This window comes from Toxotes jaculatrix, chromosome 18 (assembly GCF_017976425.1).
Source record: "Toxotes jaculatrix isolate fToxJac2 chromosome 18, fToxJac2.pri, whole genome shotgun sequence".
In the NCBI taxonomy this organism is placed as follows: domain Eukaryota; kingdom Metazoa; phylum Chordata; class Actinopteri; family Toxotidae; genus Toxotes; species Toxotes jaculatrix.
This window is the reverse complement of record NC_054411.1, coordinates 5,857,966-5,885,965: the sequence shown is the minus strand read 5'-3', so window position 1 is coordinate 5,885,965 and position 28,000 is coordinate 5,857,966. Positions and strand designations below refer to the sequence as shown.

Here is a 28,000-nt window from a genome sequence, read left to right as displayed (position 1 = left end):
AGCGAATCCGTTGCGGAGTGCGCATCACCACCACAGCGCGCTTCTGTCGGACACGGACGGGGCGAGCACAGAAGCCGCTGCTGCTGTGTTCAGAAAATGGCCGACAGATTTTCTAGGTTTAACGAAGAGCGTGATTTCCAGGTAATGCACGGTGAACGATTTAGCATTTGCACGGCATATAACACGTCTAAATGTTTCCTTACACGTGGACGGATTTAAATGCGAAGGACAGCAGAGCCAAATTACAAACAGCATCGTGCATTTCGGTGTACATGTCGGTGGCTAGCACTGCAAGCTAGCTAAGCTAACGCTAGTGCGCTGCAGCTCTTTTGAATTTAACTTCCCCCATGTCTCAGTGTTTGACTGTGTGCTATATTTGACTCCTGTCCTGGGTTGTGAACTGTAACATTAGTCCACGTTCACCCGTTTAACCCTGCAGCAGCAAAATAGACACTGAAGTCCAATCAGCTTGTTAGTGACCTTGGGTAGACTGGTTATTTATCGACATATGCTAACGATGTATAGCTAGCTAGCAGATAGCTAACTTGTACGCACATTGGGTGATTGTAGCACTAGCCAGAAACGGCTGTATCATTTTGACAACTGGAATACAACAACCACAGGTAGTCTAAATTAACCTTGTCAGCTATCGGTTGGTCCAGTTATTTGCTGCCAATATATAAAGTTAACTCTAGTATTTAGGTTAACGACTAAAAAGTGCATATATGAGACGACAGATTTGAGATAAACAACATGTCCGTTGTGGCTATTCATTTTCAGTATTTCTTTTTATCAGTCAGTATATGACCTGTGGTTTTCTTTTGCTGTCTTTGTTGTTTCCCGTCTGATTCACTACATCTTGATTTTCTTTCTTTGTCAAACATGATTTTAAAGATTTGGAATTTTTTTGTTGTTTTGTTTTTTTGAAAATTCAGCTTGGGATCTAGGAAAGTCTAACTGACACTTTTTCAGCATCTTCTCTCATTGAGTAGGCAAAATGAATAATCATTAATTGAGAAAATGATTACGGGATGAATTGATAATGCAAATAATTGGCATTTGCAGCCCTTCTCTAAACATCTCTGCTGTTTATGCTTGCTCCACTAATCCTCCAGCACTTCCAGTGCAAGAGGTACTTTTGTACAAAAGTGTATTCCAGACTCAATGTAAAGCTACTATGAGGCTGAACTTAATAATTTCATCATACTAAGAGGATATCTTGAGAAGTAACAGTATTTTTCTCTTCCAGCTTTGATTCCCTGGATAATGTTTCAATATTGAGCTGTGGTGAAATGACACTAACACAAAGAGGGAATTTTATTAAAAAAAGATTAACTTCTAAAGACATCCTCTTGATTTTTCTAACTCAGAGTACTAAAACTTTAGAGTTGTTCACATAAACTGTAGAATACATTTTTGTAGATTTTGTTCTCCATAATTTTCAGTTAAAGCATATTAGGTAAGGATAGCCTCTATGAACAGGAGGGATAATTCAAGTAGGAATTGTTGAATTCTGGCTGACTCTCACAACCCATCTATGAGCTTTTTTCCTTGCGCTATCTGTGATCTATGACCACACCCAGTAAAAGCCAAACAGAGCATACTGGTTTGACTACAGAATAAACTTAATCCGTGTTTGCAGTTTGTTGCTTGGCAGGTTTTTTCTCACCATAAACATCCTGCTGTTCGTCACAGGTAATATCTTTGAATCCTTCAGATGATACTATAATCTCCTTGCTTTACTCTACATCAGTCATACCTTGTATCCATCCATTTTCTAAGCCATCTAACAGGTTTTTAATTCTTGGGAACTTCCCACTATTTGACATGGTCATTGTTGGCTAATCTACCAACTGGCGCTACAAGTGGAAAATCTTAAGTAACTATTTTACCATGCATGTTTGTGATTGGGATTTAGTGTCTGGCTCAGGGACACTCCCGCAGAGTGGATGAATTCCAGTATGGAAATTGTATCCTCAGGTGTAAGCCTGCAACACATGTCTGGCATGAGTTCATGTGTTAAAATTATTTAGTTCTTAGTTACAGTACAGTGTTTTGCAGTAATTTGGAGTGGGTTTATCAAATAAAACTAGCTTCATACAAAGAGTTTTGGGATTACATGGGGACTGTCACTATCAAACAGTTTCAAAACATTTATTCCAGGATCCATCTGGAATAAATGTATATAGTACTGTATAAATGTAGACAGTAATATAAATGTGAACAAAATTACCAGATAAGGAAATGTATCTGGGATCCAACTTAAGAACATTGGCGCTTTTTCTCCTCTGTGCGACTGTGTGTGTGCTTATTCCCAGTGATTTGTACAGGAAGTGGAGTGTTGCTGTATCAACAGTGATGTTCAGTCTGGGTCAGATTAGGGGCTTAGATGAGTAATTTAAATGAAAAACCCAGAGGGAAGTGCCTGTCTACCTCAGTTCTTTTAGGCCCGTCTTTCTTTTGTTCTGTAGTTTACACACCCATTTAAAATGCAGGAAGTGTTTCTGAACAAAGACAGTGAAGCCAGTGATGATGTGGTTTGAGGGCTTTTTGATTTATCAAATATGGGGTCTTTTGGAGTCATAGAGGAGTTGTATAAAAGAAGTTTTGCTAGAAATGTGTGAGGATACTCACCTTTTTTTTCTGAAAACAATTGCACTAGCTGTCTGTTGTAGAAGCAGTTAACTATTTGATTTTCTACCAAAATGCTATGGTGAAATAGTCATCTTATCAGACATGCAGTACAACCCATGACAAGTTTAAACATGCGTTTAAGAGAGCAGTTTGTGAAATTGTTTTTTCCTCTACACCCACTGTGTTGGTGTCTAGTGGGAACTCAGTATTCTGCTATTTTGTCAGTGAGAGGTGAATTGCTGTGTGGTCTGAATGAGTCTGTTGAGGGCAGATCCAGCTCAGCACAGTGGAGCTCTTGTGTGTGAGATCTGCTGTGAAGGCATTCATATGCTCAGTATTCAGAAAGTTTCCCTCTGACTCCATGGACTAAAGCTTGCTGCCAAGTAACACAGCGGAGGAAACACCCACAGATGGTCTACCTAATATCTACGGAACAACCAGTCCAACAGCTCTGCTGATTTACATCGTTGTTGAAGCTTTAGCATGTGGCTAATCTTGAGCTGCAGAAACAAACCAGGCAATTTATGAGCATTCAGACAGTTGGGCCAGCATTAGCTCTCTCATTGCCTAATGTGGGGTGGAATCGAGCATCCACTTCACTGTTGTAGCACAGATGAAAATTTACTGTTTTAATGCACATCAGAGGTCACAGAAAAGATAATTTCTGTGCAGCATTGATGTGGTGTCTGCGTACCATAGTCAGGGCGATGAGGAAGCAAGCAGCAGTGAAAATAAGAAGTCATTGTGGTGACGGCTGTGCTGATAGCACATTAAGTGGTCTGAACAGAAAGCCAGGAGGAGGAGACATGGGGGGGGGGCATTGATTTGTTCATAAATAAATCCTTTGCTCTTCCCCAGCATCTCCCTTTCTCATAATCCCTGGCTTCACTCATGCTGATGCAGGGTCCCGTTTCATCTGAATTAATGACTGCCAGTGTGGCATCAAATCACCTCATTATTGTGGGCTGATTTGAGCAGTTGCTTATCTCTGCAAAACCAGATTCCCTAGAGAATGTAGCAGGCAAAGCCTCTTGCATGGCCGAACCCATGTTCACATTGTCTTTAAAGGAATGTTCGCTTCACAATTCCACAGAGTAATCAGAAAATGCTGTGAACGGTAGAAAGCAAATATGCTACTATACATGTTCTCTTAAGTAGATTCAAATAAGTATTAATATGTCATATAGCTTGTTATGGGGAGGGCAGTATAAACGGTATCGAAATTTGCCCTATGGTTTTGATTTTGACTATACTGGATCAACTCAGTTTAAGCCTGAAACTTTGAAGTTGCACAATAAGGAAAACAAAACCTGCAGGGACTGAAGCATCAACTGAAACACTGAGCCCCTCCCTGTGTGTTTTTAGCAACAGAGGAGAATGAAATGATCATCAAGTTCAGCACTGCCCATAACATAGCTAAAGAGGAACTTTCATTCACAAAAACAAAAAAGGTTGCTACCAAATCATATGCTGGTGGGATCAACTTTCTCATTTGGTTGCACCAGTTCTACCAGTGGAAAGGTTAATCTGTAGCCCTGCAGGCTTCATCATCATCAGCCTGCACCAGTGAATCGTGGAAACGAAGAAATAAATTTTAGGCCATATCACCCAGCCACAGTTTGTTACATTAGATTTAGTTGTCTACACGTGTCCTATTTCTAGTAGCTGCAAGAAGTTAGTTAATAATTAAACAGCGCAAACTATTTTTGGAATCTTTCAGTTTTGTGCTTGTGTGAAGGTCAGGAGAAAGCAGACTCACAAACATGACCTTCGTCTCTCCTCTGCAGCAAAAGAGAGGAAACCATCTGTCTCAGAGCAGAAACGGCTCTATAAACACGCTTCTTTTGGTCGGGGTAGCAAACCCATTACTCATTCTCTGTCCCACCCAGGGCATGGACTTAACCATAAATGTTCAGCTAGTATAAGTAAAGTTGTGCTTCAGATTCAGACTACAAATAGCCTTTGGAAGTCTTCCTTCTCTGCTGTCACTGCTGGAATAAATTTACCAAGAAATAAAGGGACAGAAAGCAACCATGTAAATTAAATTTTCAATCGTGGCTTTGAATTAACTAGAGCATTCCCTAACTGAAATGTGATTTATAATAGAAACCTTAAATTGAAGGCCCTCTTAAAATTAAAATAATGGGAAAACTGGATGCGTTATGAGAGAATAATGTGCAATGAAGGGACATCCTCTTTTAAACAGAGATCCCTCCATATTACCTTTAAAAAGACCCCTCATTATGCCAGCTTTGTTTACAGTGAACTAAAGTCAGCAAATTGCTGATGCAGTGTGTGATTTTAGATTACGTGCCGGCGTGACATGAAACACAACAGCCTCTGCAGCTTTCAGTACATTGTTCATGTAATTTGTTTTGTACACAGTGAGATAATTTTGGACAATATATGGCTTGATCAACACACATATCTGTCGTGACCAGCAAAATATTATGTTTGTCATCACATGTAGACAGCTTGGGTCAGTCAACCGAGCACCAGTTGCAGTTGAGATGCTGGCCTGAGTTGGGCTCTTGATTAACATATCTTGTAGTGTGTATAATAAAATTACTACAAAGTTTTTTTTCAGTCCTGCTGTTCAGATTGTATGATTGACTGTTATTATGTGTGAATGAGTATCATTCAGTGCAAATGACAGGCAGAAGGCACGCCTCCTTGCACAGTGCTGTCACATTGTTTTGAAAACATGAAAATGAAAAACTCAGTCACTGTCTTGTTTTAAAATAAGGGTAAAAGCAAATGTTCAGTCCCGAATCCCTCCTCAGATTCTCTTCCTTCTTATTCCCTTATTCATCTGTTAGTCGGCAAGTTGTACTGCCAGTCAAGCAAGACTGTTCCCTGATATGTTTTTAAAATACGTTTTTCTTTGTGATGTGTGTCACTCAGGGTGGGAATCACTTTGACCAGTATGAAGAGGGCCAGTTGGAGCTGGAGCAGGCGTCCTTGGACAAGCCCATCGAATCGGTAAGGCTACATCCATCATCCCGAACCATTGGACCAGCTGTGAGAGTGGATATGATTGGTCCAGGGAGGAATAAAAACCACACCTTTTTACGCCATTCATTCTGTCCATGTAGATGCATCCAGTGTTTTCTTGAACACACTTGCCACGTAACCTGTAGAATCACTTGTCTCATGTCTATTAATACCCTTAAAGCCCTTCCCACTTCCCATGTCCTCTGCCTATTCCATTTCCTGTGTGACAGTTAAAGTGATTATGCATATGCTAGATCTTCCTGTTTTTTTATGTAGAGCTTACAGATAAAAGTTTGATTTTTGTATCAGTCTCCCATTAGCCATTGTTAGTCATCTTAGCACTGAGATGAGATGACTCTGAAAGCATGAAGTGGATAAAGCACTGTCATTAATGACTGTCATTTAAATACTTGAGCTGTTCATGCATTTCAAACTAATTTAAAAGAAAAACCCATGTTTGTTAATGGTCAGAATTTATTCTGGATTCTGGATAGATTTGCTTTGAGTGAGGCTTGCTCTGTAGTTTTGTCATCTTTCTGCAGTATGGTCCATTAGTGATCAGTCTATTCAACAAAATACCCAGTCTCTCTTACTTACTCTTACATAAGAACAAACAGAATAAACATATTTGAATTTGGAATAAAAAAAAAACCCAGCCTGATTAGATGGAGTTTACAATTGAAAATCTGATCTCAAATATAAAAAGTAAACAGTGCTTATTCCACTCCATTTAGCAAATGAGAGCACACATTAGATGGTGTGAATGGCTACATTTGTGTTTGAGTGAGAGTGTGTCTATGTAGCTTTAGAATTCATGTCTTAGTGTATAGTGTTTGTGTCTATAGGACAGTTATCTTATTGTACACAACTTGGGGTGTTCGACATTTCTCTCCTGCAGCGAATTGGCCCCTATTAGCTAAGCAGCAATGACCCGGTTTGTATTTGCACGCTCTGCTTTCTTACTCCTATCTTTAGGGTCCTTGTAACGCTTCTCTGACTATCTTTCTCTCTCTCTCTCTTTCTCTGTTTCACTACTGTCACACTATACATCTTTTCTCTGTCTCAACCTCTATTTCTCTCTCGCTCCCTCCCTACTACACAGTGATTCGGTGTACAGTACCCTCTGTCATTCTGTGCTGGCATGGTGCTTGTGCAACTGGGACTGCATTTTTCGCTGAAGAGGCACATCAATAATAGCGCAGGCAGCTCTTTTCTTTCTGTCTTTCCCACTCTCTCCATCCCCTCTTCTGTCTCTGAGGCACTGTGGTGAGCAGGCCCAAACTCCTCTTACCTCCACAGTGTGGGGTCACCTCTCCTCAACATTATGGATGTGCTTTGTTAGCCAATCAGATACCATCAGCAACCAGGCATATCTCTCAAAATAATGACCTCTAGTAGGTGTTGTTTTCTTAGTCTGAAACAGATGTTTTGAACATAAATGTATAACTAACACGCTTGCAAATGTTTGCCAATAATTGGATCAATAATTGATCAATGATTAAAAGTCTATAACATACAGAAGGGATATTTTTTCTCAGTGAGAGAGATATTTAACCGACTGACCGCAAGTAAATTAGATATTTGACTCATAAATAAACACAAGTAAAGTCTCAGTGTCGTGAATGAAATGGTGTAACAACTGAGATAATAACTGGTTAAGAAAAATACAAAATATTAAACATGTCTATTTCAGTTTTCAGGATTTTCAAGAAGAGATGAGACTAAGCTTGCAGGGCATTTTGAAAAACAGAATACCACATTTTTATTTCAATGAAAAGAGCTTTAGGCTACAAATGAATGTTACCATCCTTGTATCCTGTTTAGTTTTGAGGCTTCCAGAGGAAATTCAGCTACCCTTGCTGACCAAGGTAATGTCTCTTACAGAAAATGGAAAACACAATTTACATGTGCTTTTCTTATTTAATGCACAGTACGATCATATCTGTATCCTGAACATGTGTTTTTCATGGCTAGAATCCAGAGAACATTGAAGTGAAGTTTTAGGTATGACGTACTTTCTCGCATGCACACAAACATCCCACTGTGTGTGGGTGTTGGAGAGGGAGAAGAGAAAGGGAGAGAGGTGGCCTGCTCACCTGGCTTGAGTGGCTCTTTTGCTCCTGCGCTATTATTTGTGGAGGGGCACTGAGGAGGCCACGCTGCAGCATCACACAGTTCTTCACACATCCGTGGAAAAACGGCCACATCAGAGGCGCCATCAGCTATCACTTAGACACCAGTAGTACTGCTTGCACACCTGACACTTTGGAAAGTGCATGTCTAAAAAAGAAGGTGGCAGACTTTTTATCCACAGGCAGCTAAACATGAAAATGTGTCACCAATTAAAACAGTTAATCCTGAAGATCATTTTAGTGGATTTAATTTTTCTAACACTTTTTATGACATCAGGTACATTTTCATAATAAAAATTATTAAGAGTTCCTGTTTAAAAGGAAAAATTTTAAAACAAATACAGGTCAAATGCCTCACTGCATTTGCCAGAATAGCATTAGAAGAAGAGACGCCTTAAATTATGCACAGTAGACTTTCAGGCATGATTTACAGTGTACTTGAATGGATACTCAGTATGTTACTTCAAATGATAAAACACATAGACTAACACATGATGTTATGAATATAATCATGTCATTAGAAACACAGGACCGTTCCTGCCTCCTTAGTGCCACCACTAAGGTGGTAGGATTTGTGGCAGTTGTCCACAAGTGTCACATCTTGGAACTGTTGGTGAATGCTTCGGCTTAGCTTCTCAGAGCCCCTCCCCTGCCACTTATTGTGTGTGATCTATAGGCAGCTAGAGGTCTGTGGTACTTTATTGGGATCTTTTTTTCTCTTTCTCTCTTTCCCCTTTGGTCTTTGCTCTTTCTCTCTAACATTGTTTTTGCATTGCATGTGTTAACTTGGTAGCATTCAGTACTATTTCCTCTCAACACTCTGTCCTAATCACTACTACAGTTTTCCCTCCCAGACTCATTCCTCCCACTTCTCCTGCCCTTTCCAGTCCCTCACACCCACCCTCCTCCTCCTTACCTGACCCTGTCCCCCGAGCGATATGCAGCGGGCAGCCTCAGAGCCACAGGAAGCACACATACACCGGAAATCAAAGAAACACGAGTATGCAGGCCTCAGGAAGATTCATTTCTTGGTGAAAAAGTTTATTGTGTCATTTTAGAAAGAAAAGGGATATTTTAGGTGTCAGCATATCAGCTGTTACTGAAGTGTGTAGCCTTTTGCTTTATAGCCAGACCATATTTGACACAGCTGTTTGTCCCTGTTAACTGTTAGACTTCTGTCACCAAATGTTTAAGAAGAAGAACACAAGGAAAAGGTCAAGCCCAATCCTTTTCAAGTCTTGACCCTTATTGTTATTTATTTATTTATTTTTTAAACACCTCTCGAGTCAGCCCAGTGAGCAGCAGGGCTGATGGTTTCAAGGTCTTTGCATGTTAAGAATAAAACAAAAAAAATAGCAATAAGTCTGTAAACCAGTCTGACCACCTTCCTTAAGACTGAATGTGTATGCAAGTCTTATAGTCTGTTTAAAGAACTCAGAGTCCCGTCAAATGTGGGCCTTCAGTGTCTTTACTTAACTTTGATAAGGTGAATTTGGTCTTCAGAATTATGAGGTAAGTATGTATTTTTAAATAATTATTTTCAACATTTATACTAATTGGACTTTAATGCTTTTCTGTGATTTTCCCCACCACTTAGTTAATGAAGTCTTTAATCCCTTCACATTACATCTGGCACAGTTTACTGGGAGGTAGGAGGCTGCTGTTCTAGTCATCTCTTATTGCACAGAGACAGTTGTTTCCATTTAGCTACACCTACAGTAGCTGAGACAGAGCAGGAATGTACAGCACCAAACACGGGGGAGCTACATGAGTTTACGAGGAGCAACAGACAGCAGAGCCTGTCCACTACCAGCTCTTGCCAGAAGACATTCCTCAGGGACACAAGAAAGGATGATGAGTAACTGCAGCAACCTACTTCTTGCAAGACAGATCCCTTAAGGGTCTGTCTCAGTCTTCTTTTTAGAATGTGAAAGATCTCAGATCTGTTTAAGAGCAGTCAACCAAGAAAATGTACAGAAAATGCGTGGTAGTTCAGGTTTAGTAATGTAGATGGGTTAGTATGCCTGCCTCATGTTATATCCTCTTTAGTAATCTGAACCAGAGCCGTTTCTTTGACCCACACAGGCACACACAAACACACCCATGCTGTACACATATAAATGCTTAGACTGATGTAATAAAACTCCTAAATACTCTGAGGTCTCTAGGTGGGGTCCCCTGCATATCACTTCCCTTCCCATATCTTTTGTCATGCACTGTGCCAATGACAGCACAATGCACACTTAAAAAAAAAAAATACACTCCCTCTTGTAGATCTCTTTTGTTTGGATAACATTTTCTATTTTTTCTTTCTCCTGTATTAACAGTCAGTTGGTGGATTTATTGACATGCCTACCTTTTCTGTTTGTATACAGTATTATGTTTGTTTAAAAGCAGAGAGAGATTTGCATTTTTAAGATCTAGAGAATCTAGCAGAATTGCAGTTGAAAGCGTTTGGCCGGTTTCTTACGTTGTGTCACGTGTGACTGTTTTTTTGACAGCCCAGTATTTTAAAGCCAGGTTCGTATGGAAATGCCTTCACTCCACTTGCACTGCTGTTGGACTCGCCGTCGTTGCTTTCATCCGTCTGTCTGTCTATTCTTTTGGTGCACTCATCTGTTGTTCAACATGCAGTCTGCGCCTCATCTCCGCCCTCTGACCTTTCCTGAGCCCATTTTGAACTAATCTCTTTATTAGTGTTAGCACTTGCGACTGGTGCCTCATCCAACCTGCCCTTCCTGTTTTTACTTTGTCTTTAAATCTCACTGAGATCAAATAAAAAATATGAGAGATTTAGAAGAGGAAACATGTTTAATTTAAGATAGGGCTTATGTTCTCTGAGCTTGCAGAGGTTTACGTTTCACTGTGTATCCCTTGGTCAGACTTCTCTGACTTTGGTTAAGAGAAATAAACAGGTCAGCTAACTGGGATTGTGTAGAGGCTGAGCAGGGGTATTTCTCAGATGAATTTTATTTCCTTTCTTGCTCCAAAGCCTCACATATCAGCCAAACCCCCAAATTAATATAAATGTCCGTGTGCAGAGAGTGGTTGCACCATAAGACTGCAGTAAGGGACAGAAGCATTCTCAATGTCGGTGGGAGGGGAGGCATTCACTGCAGCAATTTCTGCAGTGTTTCCTCACACAGTGAAGTCAGGGGACATGTTGTCCACCAGGCAGGAGGAAACCGGCTTTACCAGCCATACAACCTCTGTTTCTGTGCATCTTATGACTTGTCCAGAAACTGCCAGACGGAGACAACTCATAGATTGTGATAACATGACAGTGTACCTTCAGTGTCCTACTTATGAGTTAATACATGCAGGCTGTCTCTAGTTCACTTCCCACCATGTGATACACAGCACAGATTCCTCTCTTATCTCGCCCCACAGCGGAGGGGATCTGACAGTCACACAGCTCAAACATCCATGAAATGGAAGGAAAAACTACCAAATCCTAACAGAAACAGGAAGTGAGGCAATTTAGGCTCTCTCTTGGGTAACTGAGACAAACATCAGACAGATGTTTTGGACGTGTTTATTCTAGTCATCATGGTGAAGTGCCATTTCGTTGTTCTTACAACCAACATAGTGTTTTTCTTCTACAAATATTAAATAGGGCAAAGGAAGGCAACAGTTAGCTTTGAAAAACAGACAGTGGTTGGAAAAAAAAGCATTAAGCCAAATCTCAATTCTGACCTTGCGGGCGGAGATGCAGTGTGTGCTGTGTGTGTGACTACCACTCCCCTTCACATGCACTAACCAATATAAGCCCAGCTCACCTCCACCACCCTAGAAACTCACCTCCACCATGGCTCAGCCTGCTCTGTTCTGCCCCCTGTCCTGACCTCCTCTTTTGCCAAAGAGAACTAATCGAGCCCTGTTGAGCCATCACCTTCCTCTCTGTGCCTGATCCACCTGAGACTAACACAGCTGGAGTTTTGTTAAACCACCCTCCACCCCCAGCCCGCCCCATCCCTCTGTATGTGTACCATTCACAGTGCGCTACTAACACCGACGATCCTTTTTGTTAAAGCTCTTTAACAAAAAGCTGCATGCTGTTTTTTTTTTCTGTTTTGTTCCAACCCCTTCACTTTCTGTTTGTGAAAGTTGATGTCAAACTCTTTGTGATTATAAATATCCTTTTTGTTTGGTTTGTATGTTTTTTGGTAGAATGCAGCACTCTGGTGAATGTTAGACAAGCTTGGAATAGTTATAATCACAACAGAAAAAACACTTCTTATTAAGAAATCTCATTGTTTCCTGTTTATTTGTGCTTGAGGATGTACTGTAGTGTGTAGTGGTGGGACGGTCTTGCATTTCACTTAATGTTTTTATTTTGTTGCTGACCCACACTAGTGATATAACTGTCTCAGACATGCACATTGGGCCCCACAGTGTGCTAGGAATTCCTGTTGTGTATGTTCCTGCACTCCTCTCTAGTCTCTTTGATTCATTAGCAATTGCCTGGTCTTGTCCACATTGTCGGTTGTGTAGCCTTTATCATATCAAGCACTAGTAAAACAATTACTTTAAAGTAGACTGCCTTGTTGACATTGCACACTTTTGGAAGTCCACTGTGAAAATGTGTCTCTGGTGAGCTTGTGGTAAAGCTACTGTGAGTATGTTTATGCTAGGTAGAAACGACCCTGCGGTTTGTAAAAGCCATCTAGAATGTTTTCTAGCGTCTGAGTAATAACGATATGTGTGATAATGGTCAAATTAGATGCACGCTAACAGCACAAATTCTTGGTTTAAAGTCGAACGTGAACGTGGTTGGGACCAGACCTTTGATAACAGACCAGAGATGCTGGAGATGTCCAAGAACATGCACAACAGCTATTTCTAGTATGTCTAACGGGGCTACATGCCCACAATGTCTCCCTCTCTTCACCTGCACACCCACATATCCCCCCACACGTGCATACTCTGTCCACCCTGGGCCTTGTAATGGTAATCCAAGGCCCACTAGCTCCACTTCTGTCTCTTCCTCTTGCTATATTTTTTGTGACAGCTGCATATGTTTCATGGTGCTCCCCTTGTCATGGTTTACGGAATCACAGCAAGCTTGGAGTTTCTGGTCTTCGTTTTGTTAATGCAAGATTTCCATACCTGTTCTGTGTCACTTTTCTTTGTGTACTAAGATCTTGCTCTGTAGTGGTTCATATATGTATGCGTGTGATACATATATTTCCCTCTCCTTCCTCCTCCTCTTAACTTCTCAGTTAGTGGATGTGACTTGATGTGTTATCTTTTATCATCCCCCCCAAAATAGAAATGTTCATGCCCAATCTCTTTGCCTTATAAAGGTTTTTAAACTGCACTCCCACTGTAGGAGGGTATCCTGTAGTTTACAGGCTACACATAGCCTCATCTATTCATCATAGTGGAAAACTTACCCTCCCTCTCAGCCTCCCTCCCTCTATCTCCCCCCACCCACCCCTAACTACCACTCCTTGTGCTGGAAAGACACTGATGTTACACGCTGTAGGTGATGTGGATGACGAAAATGATGATGGTGATGGTGGTGGTGGTTGTGCTGATGATGATAGCGTGATCTGAGTGTTTTATTTTATTTTGTGTGTTTGTTTTTTGACCCGTGCCCACGGGGAAAAGCTCCTCTTATTATTGGAATATTTTTGGTTTTTTTCTCCTCTGTTCTCTCTGCTAGGATAACATCGGGCACCGGCTGCTTCAGAAACATGGCTGGAAGTTGGGGCAAGGCCTTGGCAAAACCATGCAGGGTAAGGACTCACTCTTCTGCACACCAGTGTTCAATGTATGCTGGTGGCACTGGGCCGCTACCTTATGCCATTTTCTTTCCCCTCATATTTCCTTTTTTTTTTTTCTTTTTTTTTTGTCCTAGCGACTTTTCTCTTCACATCCTTTCTCTGACCTCTTCCTCTTTGTGTCTCTTACTGGGTAAAATTGATTATTATTTAAACAAACGTCATTCCAGTTGTTCCTGTTGCTCTCATGCTGCCGTTCCTTCGAACTTAAAGTGCAAGGAGTATGACCTGGAGGCCTTGTAAAGGAATAAGCCTGAGAGCAGGGACTCTGGGGGTTGGGAGATGGAAGCAAAGTGTTTGTCTTCCCATGATGCATTTAGTTTATAGTGGGTCAGATAAAAGTGGGCTTTTTCCTTTCCAAATTAACGCCATATTTCTTCTGTTTACCTTGTGATCATCCAATGAAAGATAAAATAGTTGTTGCTGGGATAACCTTCCACAGCTGTGAAAAATCCTGTCTGTGATTAGTACAACCGGTTGTGCAGCATTTTGGTATCTGTTAAGCCTTTAAATGCTTGGATTGTATTTCATTGTGTCACTTGTACCTTAAACAACACGCAGCCCATTCTGCTGTTTTAACGCAGAGTTGTTTTCAGTCAGGATCCCTGCTGAATCTCATCGGCTCATCAGTTTTCACTTCAAGATTATCTGTAGTCTGAGTGACATCCCCTCTCTGGAAAGTCTGTAAACATCATGTTTGCACTGTTAGGTTTCTCTTTTAGTGAAAGATTGAGGATTGTTGTCCCCTTTGAGTGTAGTGAAAGATGCACAATTAAAAACGCTCATTGAATGATTTCTGTACAGTGCAGAAAGCTTTCAGCGAAGAAGGTGCTTTAAAGTGGTTTACTTTCTGTAATTGAATGGCCTAGTCCATATTGACTTGCTGTAAGAGGGAGCAGACTTTACAGAACTGAGTGTGTGGGTCGGTCTCGGCTAACGTCAGCACCTCATTAGCTCAACACTGCTGTGCTCACAGGCTCATTGGCTCAGCGGCAGTGGTGCAGGGGCCTGGCATGTTTCCACCGAGCCTCTTCCCGTCTCCTCACCAGCTTTGCTCTCCTCTTCAATATCTTCATTCTCTTTGTCTTTCTTACTTTCTTAATTCTCCTTTCATAGCCTCACCCTTGCCTGTACTCTATCCAAAGAGGATGATGTATAACATTGTCAATGAGTGATGTCACCACTGGCAATCTAACGAGTCCTTGCTGTCTGCTAAGAGTTTGTTTTTCCACATTTCCAACTTCTGGCATTTTGGTCTCGTCCACCCCTTCCACCATGTCCTTTTCTGTCCTCTTGGTCCATCCCATTTTAACCTCAGATCTACCTGTTTCATTTATATCTCTCTTATTCACTCATTTCTGACCTCTTCATCTCTCTTTGTTGCTTAATTACAACTCTTGCTCAAGTGCATCGCTCTCCCTGTAAACTCAGCAGAAACATCTGTGCTCAATATCAGCATTTTAATGAGAAACACAACTCATAGTGAGTTTGTAGCACACACCCAAACTTTTTGCAAGTTTTAGCCTTGCACTTTAGCATATAAGCGCCCATGCAGAATGAGCAATGTTAGTGTGAGTCATGACATTCACAACGTAAATTAAAAGACACAGCAATATCTGTGTTCAGACTTGTGCTGCTAAACTAGATTTGTTGGCCGCATAGTTAGATTACGAAAATTAGCTCCATTAAGTCATTGCCCTCCATGCCTTTATGGTTCTGGGAATGAGATTTCAAATTATCGCAGTGAACGCTATGTCCATAGTAGAGCTCCTGAATTGTGTGCTTGGCTATTATTGAAGCATCCAGTCGTGTACATGATCTTTCAGTATAGGTGGTATAACTGTTATTTCTTTGCATTCTGTTGATAATCTGCATTACTCTTTGAATGTCTTAGACCAAAGTACTTGCCAGATGATGACTCCAATGATAAATATTGTTTGCAGATAAAAGGAGGACTACAAAGAAGACACGTAGCCCCTTTCTGCAATGTGTTAATGTTTTAGTTTGGTTGTAAAGATGCTGTCTTTTTTTTGCTCGCAACAGTGTGGAAATGGTCTTACAGGCAGGTACTGCTCTAAACCACTTTACTCATATCTGCACGCCACATTTAGACATTAAAATGGTGATTGTGTGAGTTGATAAGCTTCCAGTGACATACAGATCTGATGACGGGCTGTTAAGTTGTGTCGTTGCTGCCGTAGTACCTCTAGTTCATGTACATATATGGCCTTGCTTCCCCGTGTCGTGTCATAGGTATTCTCTGCCAGACCTTGGCCAGGGGACCACTGTAGACCAGGGAGCTGCTTCGTTTTGCGCAGGCTGACAAGTGTATGGAGGCTAACAACACAGCAGAAATTTCTGAGCTTAGCATTCAGTATCCATTGTTGTTTATTTTCATCTGGCCTTGAACAGCTGAATAGCAATTTATTTGATGCGATAAGGATGTGTGCTTTGTGTGGCGGAGAGAACAAGTTGCAGGAGCTGACTGTGCTCTTGTTTTTGCCGCTGGCACCACTGATGTGTGGTTATGTAAGCATCCTGCTTTGTGGGCAGATGAGACTGCGGCAAAGTGTGTCCAGTTGTTGTGCAGGAATTAATGGCCCAGTGTTGGAGCCCACAATCTCTCTTCAAATTTGCTAATGCACTCAGGAGTAGGCACAAAACTCAATTGCACCCTTGCATCTCATTGGCTCATTGAAGTCTGCTGGATAATCATTATAATCTTACTCTCCTTTCCTATCCTCCTTGCCAGAAGAGAAGGTTTTTGAATTTTGAAGTGAAAGCATTGTGTCCCCTTTTTAAGTTTTTCACTGTATTGACTTTGTTCTTATTCTTCTTTTGTCCTTTTTGCCCCTTTTTAGGTAAGGTTTGTTGGATCCCCTCTGTATGTCAGTATGTGTGTGTGTGGGTGTGTTTTCTTTCTCCCACTCTGCAGTTGACCTCAATGTAACACCCCTTTTACAGTGTACCGTAGGCTAATGGCCTCTGTCAGCTTCCTCCTCTTTGCTTCATAATCACTAAACCTTTATTTCAATCTGCTCAAGAGTAAAGTACTTCGATTTGAACAAAACTGCAAAAATCCATTTGAAATCGAGGTAGATTTAGGAAGCCATGATTCCATCACATCCCTTAGAATCATCATCTCCACATATTTTAGATTTTTATTTTTCCTCTTTGAGTTTCCGTGGCTGCTGTCGGGTATCTGATTGGCTGTAACCACGGCTCAGACTTTGAATGGCTTGCAGAGTAGACAAGTTTTCCCCCCTCTGCTTGTTTGCCTGTTTCTACCTCCAAACCTGTGAAACTTGTGTGTATGTGTGTGGTCATTATGTGGGAATGAGACGCGTGTGTGTGTGTGACTGTTACTGACTGGGCCATAGAGTCAACTTACAGGGAAAACCTCACCACCCTTCTACACCCCGAATGTCTCTGTCCCCATGGTTACACGCTCCCATCCTCCCCCTGTTTCTTTGCCCCTCCTGCACAGCATGTTTGTCCCAGAGGTGCACTCCTGCCTGCCTCAAACTGTCACACTCACCTGGGGCTTTAAGCAGTGTTGGAGGTAACACACTGAACTACTACTTTCACATGATAGAGTGAAATGTAATGCTCCAGATGGGTGCACAGTTCACATTTTCAAGTGTACTTTAGAAGAAAAAAAATTGCTGTTGCATAGCAATGCAGAACCTGCTCTAAGCACTGCTTAAAGCCTTGCTGGCTCTTTCCTCAGGTACATTTTATGTGTGTCATGTGTTCACTTGTTCCGGGGGGTTAAGCACATCCCAAAACAAGCTTTCTGGCTGTAGGCTAGCGAGGAAATGAAAGAATCTCAGGGAGATTTGCTAACTGGGCTGACAAGCGTTTGCGAGGCAAAAAGCTCAAAGGGGGAAAATGGTGGTCGTCCCTAGAGGCATCTATCATCTCAGACTATGTATTTGACCACAAGTTAAAAAAAAAAAGACATAAACGTTTCCCTGTAGCACACACTGCAAAAGTAGATATTACTTTTGAATCACAATTTTATTAGATGATACATTTCCTTTCTTGCTTTACCTGTCGGAGTTGATATGCCATCAGACTATTTTTTTAATCAGTCCCTCAACCAGTACAGCTCCTCCAAAAGTACTTATCTGATGGGGCTTCTAATTTTTTTTCTGCTTGGCAAAGGTAAAAAGTGAAGTACTGTTATGTTTTTAAAAAGGGATATAGGACTTTTGGCATTCTTCGTAAGGGGTGGTAGTTTGGGACCCTTGGGGCATACAGTGGTTGAGAGAGCAAGATGATGCCAGGTTAGGGGCCTGGGGACTGGGACCAGTGGGCGGGAGAGAGTGGTGAGAGGAAATCCCTGTAAGCACCTAGCCCTGAGTGAAGGGATGAGGGGGGTGGGGGGGTGACACACTGAGGCCCCTCTGGTAATGAACCCCCCCTTAACCCCACAACCACACTCCCAACCCCACCCTCCCTTCTCTATGTGCCTCAATCTTCCTGCTTAACCAATTGGTGTTTCTTTTTTACAGCGATTTGATCCTGCCCATGTTGTGCTGATGGTAAACTTAGTGGTAAATGTTATTTTATCCCCCAATTGAATTGTTTTTTTTTTTTGTTTTGTTTTAATTTCTCCCATTTTTTGTTTTCCTCTCATCAGAGCACCAATGCTACATAGGCTTTCAATTCTTTCTGTATTAGTCCTCATTCTGCTGCTTGTATATTATCGTGCATATGTATTACTCTTAGAACATTGTCATTTTGTTTGTTTTCAGTTTTTTTTAAACCTTGTGATTCACACCCTGTGATTTAGATGCACATTGTTTTTGTCTGGTCCCTTTCTTTTCCACTGGAATGGGTAATGTGGAAGTATTGTCACTGTGTTTAAAGATTGGTGATAGTTTGGGATGACTGTAATTGTTCATTAATCTTTAACCGAGGGCCTGGCTTGTGACTCTGCTGAGACAGACCACTGCAGTGGCTGCCTAACAGACCAAACCTTGTTTTTGGTTTCACTTCTCTACTGCTGTTGGGCAAACGGCATGAACATGCGTCAGTAGAAGGTCTTATGATCTAGATAACACACAGTGAGCCCTCTCCTCTCATTTCCATTGTGGAATAAGGCCTCCACAATTGTGCAATCAGAGTTAGGTTTCAGTTACAGGCCCCCCCCTCCTCCTCCCTCAGCTGACAGACACTGCAGTGGGACTGAGAGTCCAGGCAGGCCACTTTATATTACAATGCCCATGCATCTATGATTTCATAATTAATATGTCATTGGGCTGTGATGACAAAATTATTCAAGGAAAGCACAGGAACTACACAGACTTTTATCTCAAATCATATTCTTACCTTTCTCTGTCCAGGAACGTAAGAATGTGCCAGGAAATCGCCCCATTTAAAGTAATAAATTCATAGTTTAAGAACACTAAAAACCTTCAAGGCATTAACATTTAATACATTATGCATGTTGTCTGTGGGCTGTTTTTGGCTCAAAATATTACTTTGACAGGACAATGGCAAATGTATTAGTCTTCAGATTTTTCTTTCTATTTGAGAAAACTCCTAGTTTTTGAACCAAGTTGGTAGAAATTTAGACCAACTGTCTTACTTGCAGCAGGTATCACAACAATTAAACTTTGTATATTTCCAAGCCAAGTGCTTGTAGCTGTTCCATATGCCCAATGGTATACACAGAAAATTGATTCATGGAAAAAAAACCTAACTTGAATATGTGGGAGGAAAAAAACTGAAACCAAACTGAATTGATAATCACTATCAGTATGATGGATTATTGTATCTGGCTGGCAACAGGAGCAGCAGACTAGTCCAAATTCTTTTTATGCCCTTTGTTTTGAGATTCCTCTGTCTGTCTGTCTGTCCTCCCCTTCCTTCTCCTCCTACCCATACCCATGTTTTGCCAGGTAAGTATCCCCATCCCTTGCACTGTCACCATGGCGATACCTGGCCTGTGACGTCACTCTGCTGTAGTTCAGTGCTTGTGTCCTTTTTTAATTTTACTGTCTTTCTCTCTGCTTTGTTTGGCTGATTATGAGTGGATTAAGCAATTCTGTGTCAATCTCCAAAGTAGTTTTGATTTTTATATATTTTATCTTTAATGTTTCATTCTGTTTTTTTTGGTTGTCTTTGGTTTGTTTATTTTTCTACAGTTAATTTCCTTCCGATCTAGCTCTTTTCACAGCTTACATAACATGGCTTAAGTAGACAAAGCAAAATAATCTTTCAGTTCCAGTCTTGATGAGGAAGGGGGGGCCTGGGACAAGGGAACAGATTTGGACCTCAGGACAGTGAAAGAAGGGGCTTGCAAGGGTCAGCCAGCCTGCAGACAGTTCAGAAAGAGATGATGCAATAGGCCTTAGATAATATTAGGAGGCTTTGTTCCCCTCATGGAGGATGTCGCAGTGGCTCTCAGTGAGCAGTGGCAGCAGCTGCGCAGGCCTATTGCAACTCCCTTCACACACACGCACACACACACACACACACACACAAACACACACACCACATGCAGTCCCTCAAGCTGTAATGTCCTTGATAAACTTGGCATTCTGGTTTAACAGGACTGCAGCAATAAACGGGTGGAGGAGGGGTAGTGGGCAGCACAACCACCCTGAAAAGATATGGAAACAGATTGGCTTAAAGCTGACTATTTTGTCTTTGGTGAACAGTATTTTTTTTCTAGTAAGACATACAGCCGAATAACCCCAATGCCTTTGACTTAATTTATTAGGAATACAATAAGTGTTGCTAATTTGACTCAGTGAAAATGCAAATCAGCAGCCAGGCTAAATGTAACAGGAAGGATAAATTGGTCTGTACTTGGTGGCTGCAGTAAGCTGTGAGAATGGCTGGTGTTTGGTTCACTGTAGCTTTCTGGTCTCTTTGCACTTCAAGGCAAAATTCTCTAACCCCAGCACCCTATGCTCTAAAAGCAGGCTGTCTCCGAGCTGGCCCTCCGTCTCAGTCTCAGAAACTCACCTAGTCCTTTCTCTGTCTCTTTTCCCTCAGGACGCACCGACCCTGTGCCCATTATCCTCAAATATGATGTCATGGGGATGGGACGGATGGAGATGGAGGTAAGATGCTGAGATGTGTATGAAATTAAGAACAAAGTCATGACATGTCAGAGTTATTGGTTGTCGGGGAAGTGTGAGTGCTGTTACTGTTAAGCAGCGGTTCAGTGCAGAGTTGTGGGCCATTGGCAACACAAGGTGACATGAGGGGATTACCAAATGGTGAAGCTCATTGCCAGCCAAAAAAAGTACAGCTTTGGTTGCATCACTCACTATTGACTTCTAGACAGCCTATAGAAGAACCCTTGGGAGCCACATATGAGCTTAAGAGCAGCACTCACAGTGCCTAGTGCCAGGTTTGAGCTGGAGTTGTGTGAAGCTCGGCAGCATTGCACTTTGGAGCAGTGAAAACCTTTCTGAAGTTGTCAATCACCCTTAACCAACTGCCATCCGCCCAGACGAGCCTGAGTGTGATGGAAGCCAGGAGAACACCACCTGAATGAAAGATTACTTCGAAATGCACATCATTCGTATTGGTTAAGTTCCTCAGTTCTGCTCAGCAGAAGTCTCAATGCTACAGCACTCAGGGACATTTTAGACTATTCTGTGCTATTTCTTTTGTGGTGACTGCTTCAGCATGACAATGAGCCAGTGTACACAGCACAGTGCATGCAGAAGTGGTTTGTCAACATGTCTGTGAAAGGTCTTGACAGCCATACACAAAGCCTTGAGCCTTTGTTTATCTCAAACCCCATTTGAGAGGAATAGGCCTTGAAAAAGAAAAAGGATTATGATAAAAGATATAAGTAAAGGTGTATATACTTCAAATCTGGTGCCTGCAGAAAGCCTCTGAGGTTTCTGGAATTTCAGCTCTTGCATAAAATCACATTTGACCTTTACATTTTTTGCAAAGGTCACTAGTTGTAAGGAGAATTTGTGCCTCTGTGTCCATGTGTTCCTGCAATCACTCACATCCTTAACCATCAACGATCAGTCACAAGCGTCTAGGAAAAACACAAGCAAGACACTCATATCGCCATAACCCCTGTGGCCTAGATACCACAGCACAATAATTTTTTCACCCAGTGGTTAAATATATGCAGTATAAGATGAACTGGGACTGCTGCCGTTGATTCAAGAGTGTTTTGTCTGCTATGTTGTAATCGCTGTGTTTGTCCTTTTAGCTGGACTATGCAGAGGATGCCACAGAGAAGAGAAGAGTGCTCGAAGTGGAGAAGGAGGATACAGAGGAGCTGCGGCAAAAATACAAGGTGAAGCCTTTCAGCCTTTTGTCATGCTAATAATTAGTGTTGGTTCTGTACTTACTATTTAAGTAGTAATGTGACAAGTACTCCAGTTACTGTAATTGTGTGTTCTCTCTTCTACTTTTTAAACACAATTTAACATTCATTCACTCATTCCCTTCTTTATTTTCCATCCATTACAGGACCAGATGGAAAAGGAGAAAGCCATTGCAAAGGCTCTGGAAGACCTGAGAGCCAATTTCTACTGTGAGCTATGTGACAAACAGTACACCAAACACCAAGAATTTGACAACCACATAAACTCTTATGACCACGCTCACAAGCAGGTACTGTTTACTGTCTATTTGTGTACTCTTAATGGAGACCTGTTTTGCCTTGAAACATAAGAGAAACATTATCCTGACAAGCTTTGTTTCTCCCCGTCATTATCATTGTCTTGTTTTTGTGTAATGCAGAGGCTTAAAGAGCTGAAGCAGAGAGAATTTGCTCGTAATGTGTCATCACGTTCCCGAAAAGATGGAAAGAAGCAAGAAAAGATGCTGCGCCGACTGCACGAGTTGGCTGAGCAGAGGAAACACCAGGACCGGTAAGAATTTATGTCCAGAGTGCCCTCTGCTGGCTGGATTTAACATTTATCTGTTAATGGCACACTTACAAGTCTGTCTGTTGAGCTTTAAATAATCATTGTGTGACCTGTTAGGCCAAACAAAAGAATGTAGGTTTAATGGTATTTCAAGTTTGCTCTCAGCAGGTCAAAATGTAATAGAATTTAATGTGCAGTTGCACTTTTTCCCAATTTGAACAAAGACATGTAAAAAATCCTATTATAACAACCTGTAAATCCCTTTAATGTTCATTTTTTAGTCAATAAAACCAAATTCTGATACTGAAGACTGCTAGAATCCTGTCAGGCCCCTTGTGATGATAAACAAACTCAACAAGCGTTTGATAATCCTCTTAAACTGTCACTGAACTGAAGTCTAATGTCTCTTTAGTTGTAAACATTGATCCCGCATCACAGTGGTGTCATGCTTCTGTGTTTTAGAACTCCAGGAAGTGGGCCCATGTTCAAAACCACCACAGTGGCTGTGGACGGTGAGAAGGCAGAAGATGGCGACAACATGACGCCTGAGAACCCTGCTTTGACAGACGGTGCCCTGGAAGGATCACTGACAGACAAAACTGGGCAAGCCTCCCCGAAGCCTGGCCCAGCCATCAGCTTCTCTCTGGGAAAGAACAACTCCTCCTCCCCAACCCCAAGTGGTGCATCCAAAGTCAGTGTGTCCTTCTCTTTTGCCAAGAAAGCTCCGGTAAAGCTGGAAACAGCAGCTGCAGTGTTTGCTGATCATGGTGAGGAGGCTATGGAGGAAGAGGAGAGCCAGGAGGGGGAAAAGGCTGGAGGACAGGAGGAGACATCTGCCTGTGGCACAGACAGCCCCAAGGGAGTATCAGGAGGAGGTGATGGAGTAGAGGGCAGCAGCGTGGCAGGGACAGAAGAGGTGCAGCAGCCCGATGATGGAGGCTCTCTAGCCTCCACACTCAACAAACTGAAGATGATGATGAAAAAGGAGGAAGGATATGCTGGACAGGAGCCTCAGTACTATCACTATGTACCTCCAGCTCACTGCCGGGTAAAGCCTCACTTCCAGTTTTTACTGTTCATGAAGGCCACCGATCAGTGTCAGAGCAAAGAAGAGGAAGATGAGGAAGAAGGACAGGAGGAAAAAAAGGTTGACGATAGTCCTGAACGGACAGAGCCCGGTATTGCAGAGTGTAAGACTGAAAAAGAACAAGGTAATGCCACTTCAGCCCCTGACCTAGAGCCAACTCCTCTATCACCTAAAGTGAAGACAGAGGATGTCTCTTCATGCGCAGCAGACACAGCTTCCACCGAACCTACTTCACCTGCACAAAAAGCAGAGAGCACACAGGATACTCTGGACTCCAATTCAGGCCCTAAAATCCCCACTGGTCCCTTCTTCCCAGTCCTTAGCAAAGATGAGAGCACTACCCTGCAGTGGCCCTCCGAGCTCCTTGAATTTACAAAAGCTCAGCCTTCCCTGTCTTACAGCTGTAATCCCCTATACTTCGACTTCAAGCTGTCCCGCAACAAAGGAGTGCGTGGTGGGAAAGCAGCAAAGTCCCCTAAGCCTTGTGAAGAATCTGATGACAAGGGACAAGAGGTAGCAGCTTCAACAGCTGAAGTAGACTCAACCACGAAAGCTGGAACGAGCACGGACAAAGATAAGCCAATGATGAAGGGAGAGCCTGGCCAGTCAGAAGGTGATGAGCAAAAGCCTCCAACTGGCAGCAGTAGTGCCAAGAAAAAAAAGAAAAAGAAGAAGCATAAGAAGTCTGCAAAGCACTCAAAACGCAAAGGAAAAGACAAAGGAGCAGCAGAAGATGCAGAGGGAGAGACAGAGGTAACGCAAGAGAAGCCCAAAAAGAAGAAAAAACACAAACGGAAGAAGAGCAAAAACAAAGCTCCAGATCAAGATGATGCAACAGGTGATGAGAAGGAGAAAGCAAAACCAAAGTCCGAAGATAAAGCTGTTTCCTCTACTGTTCAGCCGGCACCTGGGGCGGGAGGAGCTACAGGAAACGCAGGAGTAGAGCTGGGGAAGAGAAAACGTGCTACTAAGGAAGTGCCTTGCAAGTCTGGAGCAGAGGAAGGAGGAACCAGAAAAGGCTCAGAGAAGGCCAACTCCTCAGAGGAGCACAGTGGCACCAAGCGACAAAAGACTGACTCCAGTGCACCTCAAAGTGCCTCCTGCTCCACCTCAGCCCAAAAGAGTCCTGGTCCTGGTAGGCCTCCAAGCAGTGAGAGTGAAGAAGAAGGCGGCTCTAACACTCAACGCTCTCGTCATCACAGGTCAAGTCCTCGGGAACAACGACGCCACCACAGTGAGGAATCGGGGCGGTCCTGCAGTCGTTCATCGAGACGAGGAGAAAGACGGGGAAGCAGCCGTCGTCGGCACCGCGGCCAAGCCTCCCGTAGTCACTCTTACTCCAGCAGCTCTGAGCGCTCCTCAGCAGGCAGCAGTGCCTACAGCCACCGTAGCCGCAGCTACTCTGACAGCTACAGTGACTACAGCACAGAGGGTCGCAGGCGGCGGCGCTCCAAACGTTCGTCAGACTCAGACTATGAGCGGCGGGGTAGCCGAGGACGTAGACGATCCAGGAGACATCAGTACTCCTCTTCCTCCTCAGATGACTCCCGCTCACGTTCACGCAGCTACAGCCGCAGAAAAAGGCGTCGGCGGCACCACAGGAGCAGCTCGAGAAGCTCTAGTAGCTGGAGCCGCAGCACAAGTGCAAGATCCTGGAGGCGCAGCTACAGCCGAAGCCACAGCTCTGCCAGCCGCTCCTCCAGTTCAACCAAAGGCTCCCCTCACCGACGAGGCACCAGAGGTCGAGGGGACAGTGACACACATCGCAGAGACTTCAACCGCTCTCGCATCTACCGCTCCCAATCTCCACGATCGTCTTCATCACGAGGCCTTAATCGCAACACCCATTCATCCAGCTCACAGGCTCTGAGGCCAGGGGGGTCCCGAGATGCAGGGGAACAGAAAAACACCCTTACTGCACGCCAGCTTCTGGAGAAGGTCCAGTCTAAAAAAAGTTCTGATGATTCTGCTACAGGAACAAAATCTGGCATTAAGATTAAAGACCCACCTCAGGGCTACTTTGGTCCCAAACTACCCCCGACCCTGGGAAATAAAGCCATGCTTCCACTTTTTGGCAAGCTGCAGGCAGGGAAGAAACCAGTGATCCCCCTAACCAGACCCGATGAGGGAGAGAAATCAGGAACGGGGAAGGGGTCTGAGGCTGAGGGCGAGGTTATCCTGGTAGAGCCGATAAGGGAGTTTCCTCCTCCACCACCACCTCCAGCTCCACCAGTCCAGAAGGTTGAGGAGGCTCCTCAGAACACAGTGGCACAAGAAGAGACACAGCACCCCACTACAGAAGCCCAAGTGCACCAAGAACCCAGGCCATTGTTTGAACAGGAGCCTTCCATAATGATGCCTCAGTACCAAGGAGATTCAGGACAGGACCCTTCCCAGAACCCCATGATGGAGTCCCTCATGCCAGAAATGCAGCAGCAGCCTCCAATGCATGCCTACCCTGCTTATCCACCACCTAGTCTGGAGGAGGATGGGATGGAGGCAGAGGAGGACGGACTGGCTCCTTTGGAGAGTCAGCCCATTACGTTCACACCAGAGGAGATGGAGAAATACAGTAAGCTACAACAGGCTGCACAGCAGCACATCCAGCAGCAGCTTTTGGCCAAGCAGGTCAAGACATTTCCCTCTGCAGCTGCTGCAGCCGCCGCCGCTGCAGCCGCCGCCAACTTGGCCCCTGCTCCTCCTCCACCAGCTCTGCAGCAGATCCACATTCAGCAGCCAACTGTGTCTGTGGCCTCCGGCACGTCGATAACCACAGTGCAACACGCCATCCTGCAGCACCACGCTGCCACTGCTGCAGCCATGGGCATCCACCCAGGTCATCCCCACCACCCACACCCTGCACACGCCCAGTTGGCCCAGGTACACCACATTCCCCAGCACCATCTTACACCCATCTCCCTGTCTCCTTTGGGTCCCTCCCTTGGTCATTCTCTGGGACACTCACTGGGACATGCTGGGCTGATTCCTGCACACCCGACGGCCTTCCTCTCTGGTCAGCCCATACATATTATCCCAGCTTCTGCACTTCACCACACCCCTTTAGCTCTCCACCATGTCCCACACACAGCCCTATACCCCACACTTTTCACACCTCGGCCCTCACAGGCTGCTGCAGCTGCAGCTCTCCAGCTCCATCCACTCCTACACCCAATCTTTTCAGGGCAGGACCTCCAGCACCCACCTAATCATGGCTCATGAGTTATGACCCAAGTGAGGGAATTAATTCACAGCTCTTGGGGGAAGACTTGACCTGAACTGTATTGGTTCGGGGTTTTAGATGAAGTCTTTGTGACAACATGCAGTCAGTGAGACAGGAAACTTGTCAATAAACCACCATTTTACTGGCCTACACAGTGCAGCAAGTCGGAGCCACAAAGTGGTGTTGCCTGTGTTGGTTTTAAAATTGACACATTTTTTTCTGGCTCGTGAGACTTTTTTTTTTTTTTTTTTTTTTTTTTTCATGATTCGCCCTGAATTTTTAAGACAGGGCGTCAATTTAAAGAGACTTCCTTTATGTTCCATGTAGGGGGAATATTAACAGGACCCATATGTTTTGATGACAAATCAGAGAAACCACTGGAGTTCCCTTTGTTGTTGTTTATTTTCCACATAAAAATATTATTCTCACAGTTTTTGCTCATTGTGGCAGCCAAAGAGAGACGTAACGGCTGAAGCAGAATCATGTCAGGAGAGGTGGAGGAGGAAGAAGTGGTAATATTCTAGAGACATACAGCTTCGACTCTGTAATGTAAACTTCAGAGACGTACTATTTCATAATTACTGATGCTTTCTGTTCTCATATGACTACTTGCTTTCTATTGGATCCCTGGTCTCAAAATAATTTGTAATGCAGTAACTTGTACATATATCAGTGTGTAATGTGAAGAATCCCACCAATGATGACCATATGAAATTACAGCTATGGTATCCCAATCAGTGTGACATTGTCACTTAAGAACCACCCCTCTCTGAGCGAGGGGAAATGTGATGTAGGGGTTTTTGATATTCCTGATGCTCTGAAACAAGGCTCATGTCCCCTGTGCTGCGGGGTACACCTGAATGAATTGCACTGAAATCTGTACATCAAAATGTGGTGCTTTTGCACCATGTAACAATAAGATTGTAGTATACTGCAATAATTGTATTTTTCTGTTTTTAAATTATTTTCCAAAATGCTCTTCAGAGGAAGGGCCGTGTTTTGCTTTTGTGTAATTTTGTAAATAAAACTGCTGTAGATTAACCTATTAACATTCTAGAGGTTTGAGACTGCTGTTGGGGGGACAAAGCAGAATGACAAGTTGGATGGAAGATGGACACTATGTATTTTATCAAGGTTGTTTCTAAATTACCCCGGCTGAGACGGGCTGGGGCGGCAAAGGATAGCGATCTGTCAAACAGTAGCAACTCTGTATTTTTTAAAGACCTACTCTGTTTCAGCAAATAAAATCTTGAGTTCATGTCTCTTTTTCCGTAATATGTAGG

General features: G+C 43.2%; 1 protein-coding gene across 8 annotated transcripts; it reads left to right on the top strand.

Moving 5' to 3' along the window:
- Positions 1-11: 11 nt before the first annotated feature.
- On the top strand, positions 12-27,975 carry gpatch8 (G patch domain containing 8). Of its 8 annotated transcripts, none has more exons than XM_041062038.1 (9): positions 5,539-5,616; positions 10,262-10,280; positions 13,429-13,501; positions 18,064-18,105; positions 20,558-20,625; positions 21,747-21,833; positions 22,010-22,153; positions 22,283-22,413; positions 22,873-27,975. In XM_041062038.1, exons 5-9 carry the CDS (start codon positions 20,599-20,601, stop codon positions 26,714-26,716), a joined length of 4,233 nt encoding a protein of 1,410 aa, XP_040917972.1. In that variant the 5' UTR covers positions 5,539-5,616; positions 10,262-10,280; positions 13,429-13,501; positions 18,064-18,105; positions 20,558-20,598; the 3' UTR covers positions 26,717-27,975. The 8 variants fall into 8 exon arrangements, with proteins under 8 accessions (XP_040917965.1, XP_040917972.1, XP_040917968.1 ...); XM_041062034.1 differs by lacking the exon at positions 18,064-18,105 and adding an exon at positions 6,527-6,562; XM_041062031.1 differs by lacking the exons at positions 10,262-10,280; positions 18,064-18,105 and adding an exon at positions 12-141.
- Positions 27,976-28,000: the final 25 nt, after the last annotated feature.

What these genes read in the sequence shown, in the direction of transcription:
- gpatch8 (XM_041062031.1), top strand. Translation starts at nt 97, where the DNA reads ATGGCCGACAGATTTTCTAGGTTTAACGAAGAGCGTGATTTCCAG. An exon ending in TGGACAAGCCCATCGAATCG is followed by an intron (nt 5,617 to 13,428) that starts GTAAGGCTACAT and finishes TCTCTCTGCTAG; the next exon opens with GATAACATCGGGCACCGGCT. An exon ending in AGCTGCGGCAAAAATACAAG is followed by an intron (nt 21,834 to 22,009) that starts GTGAAGCCTTTC and finishes CATCCATTACAG; the next exon opens with GACCAGATGGAAAAGGAGAA.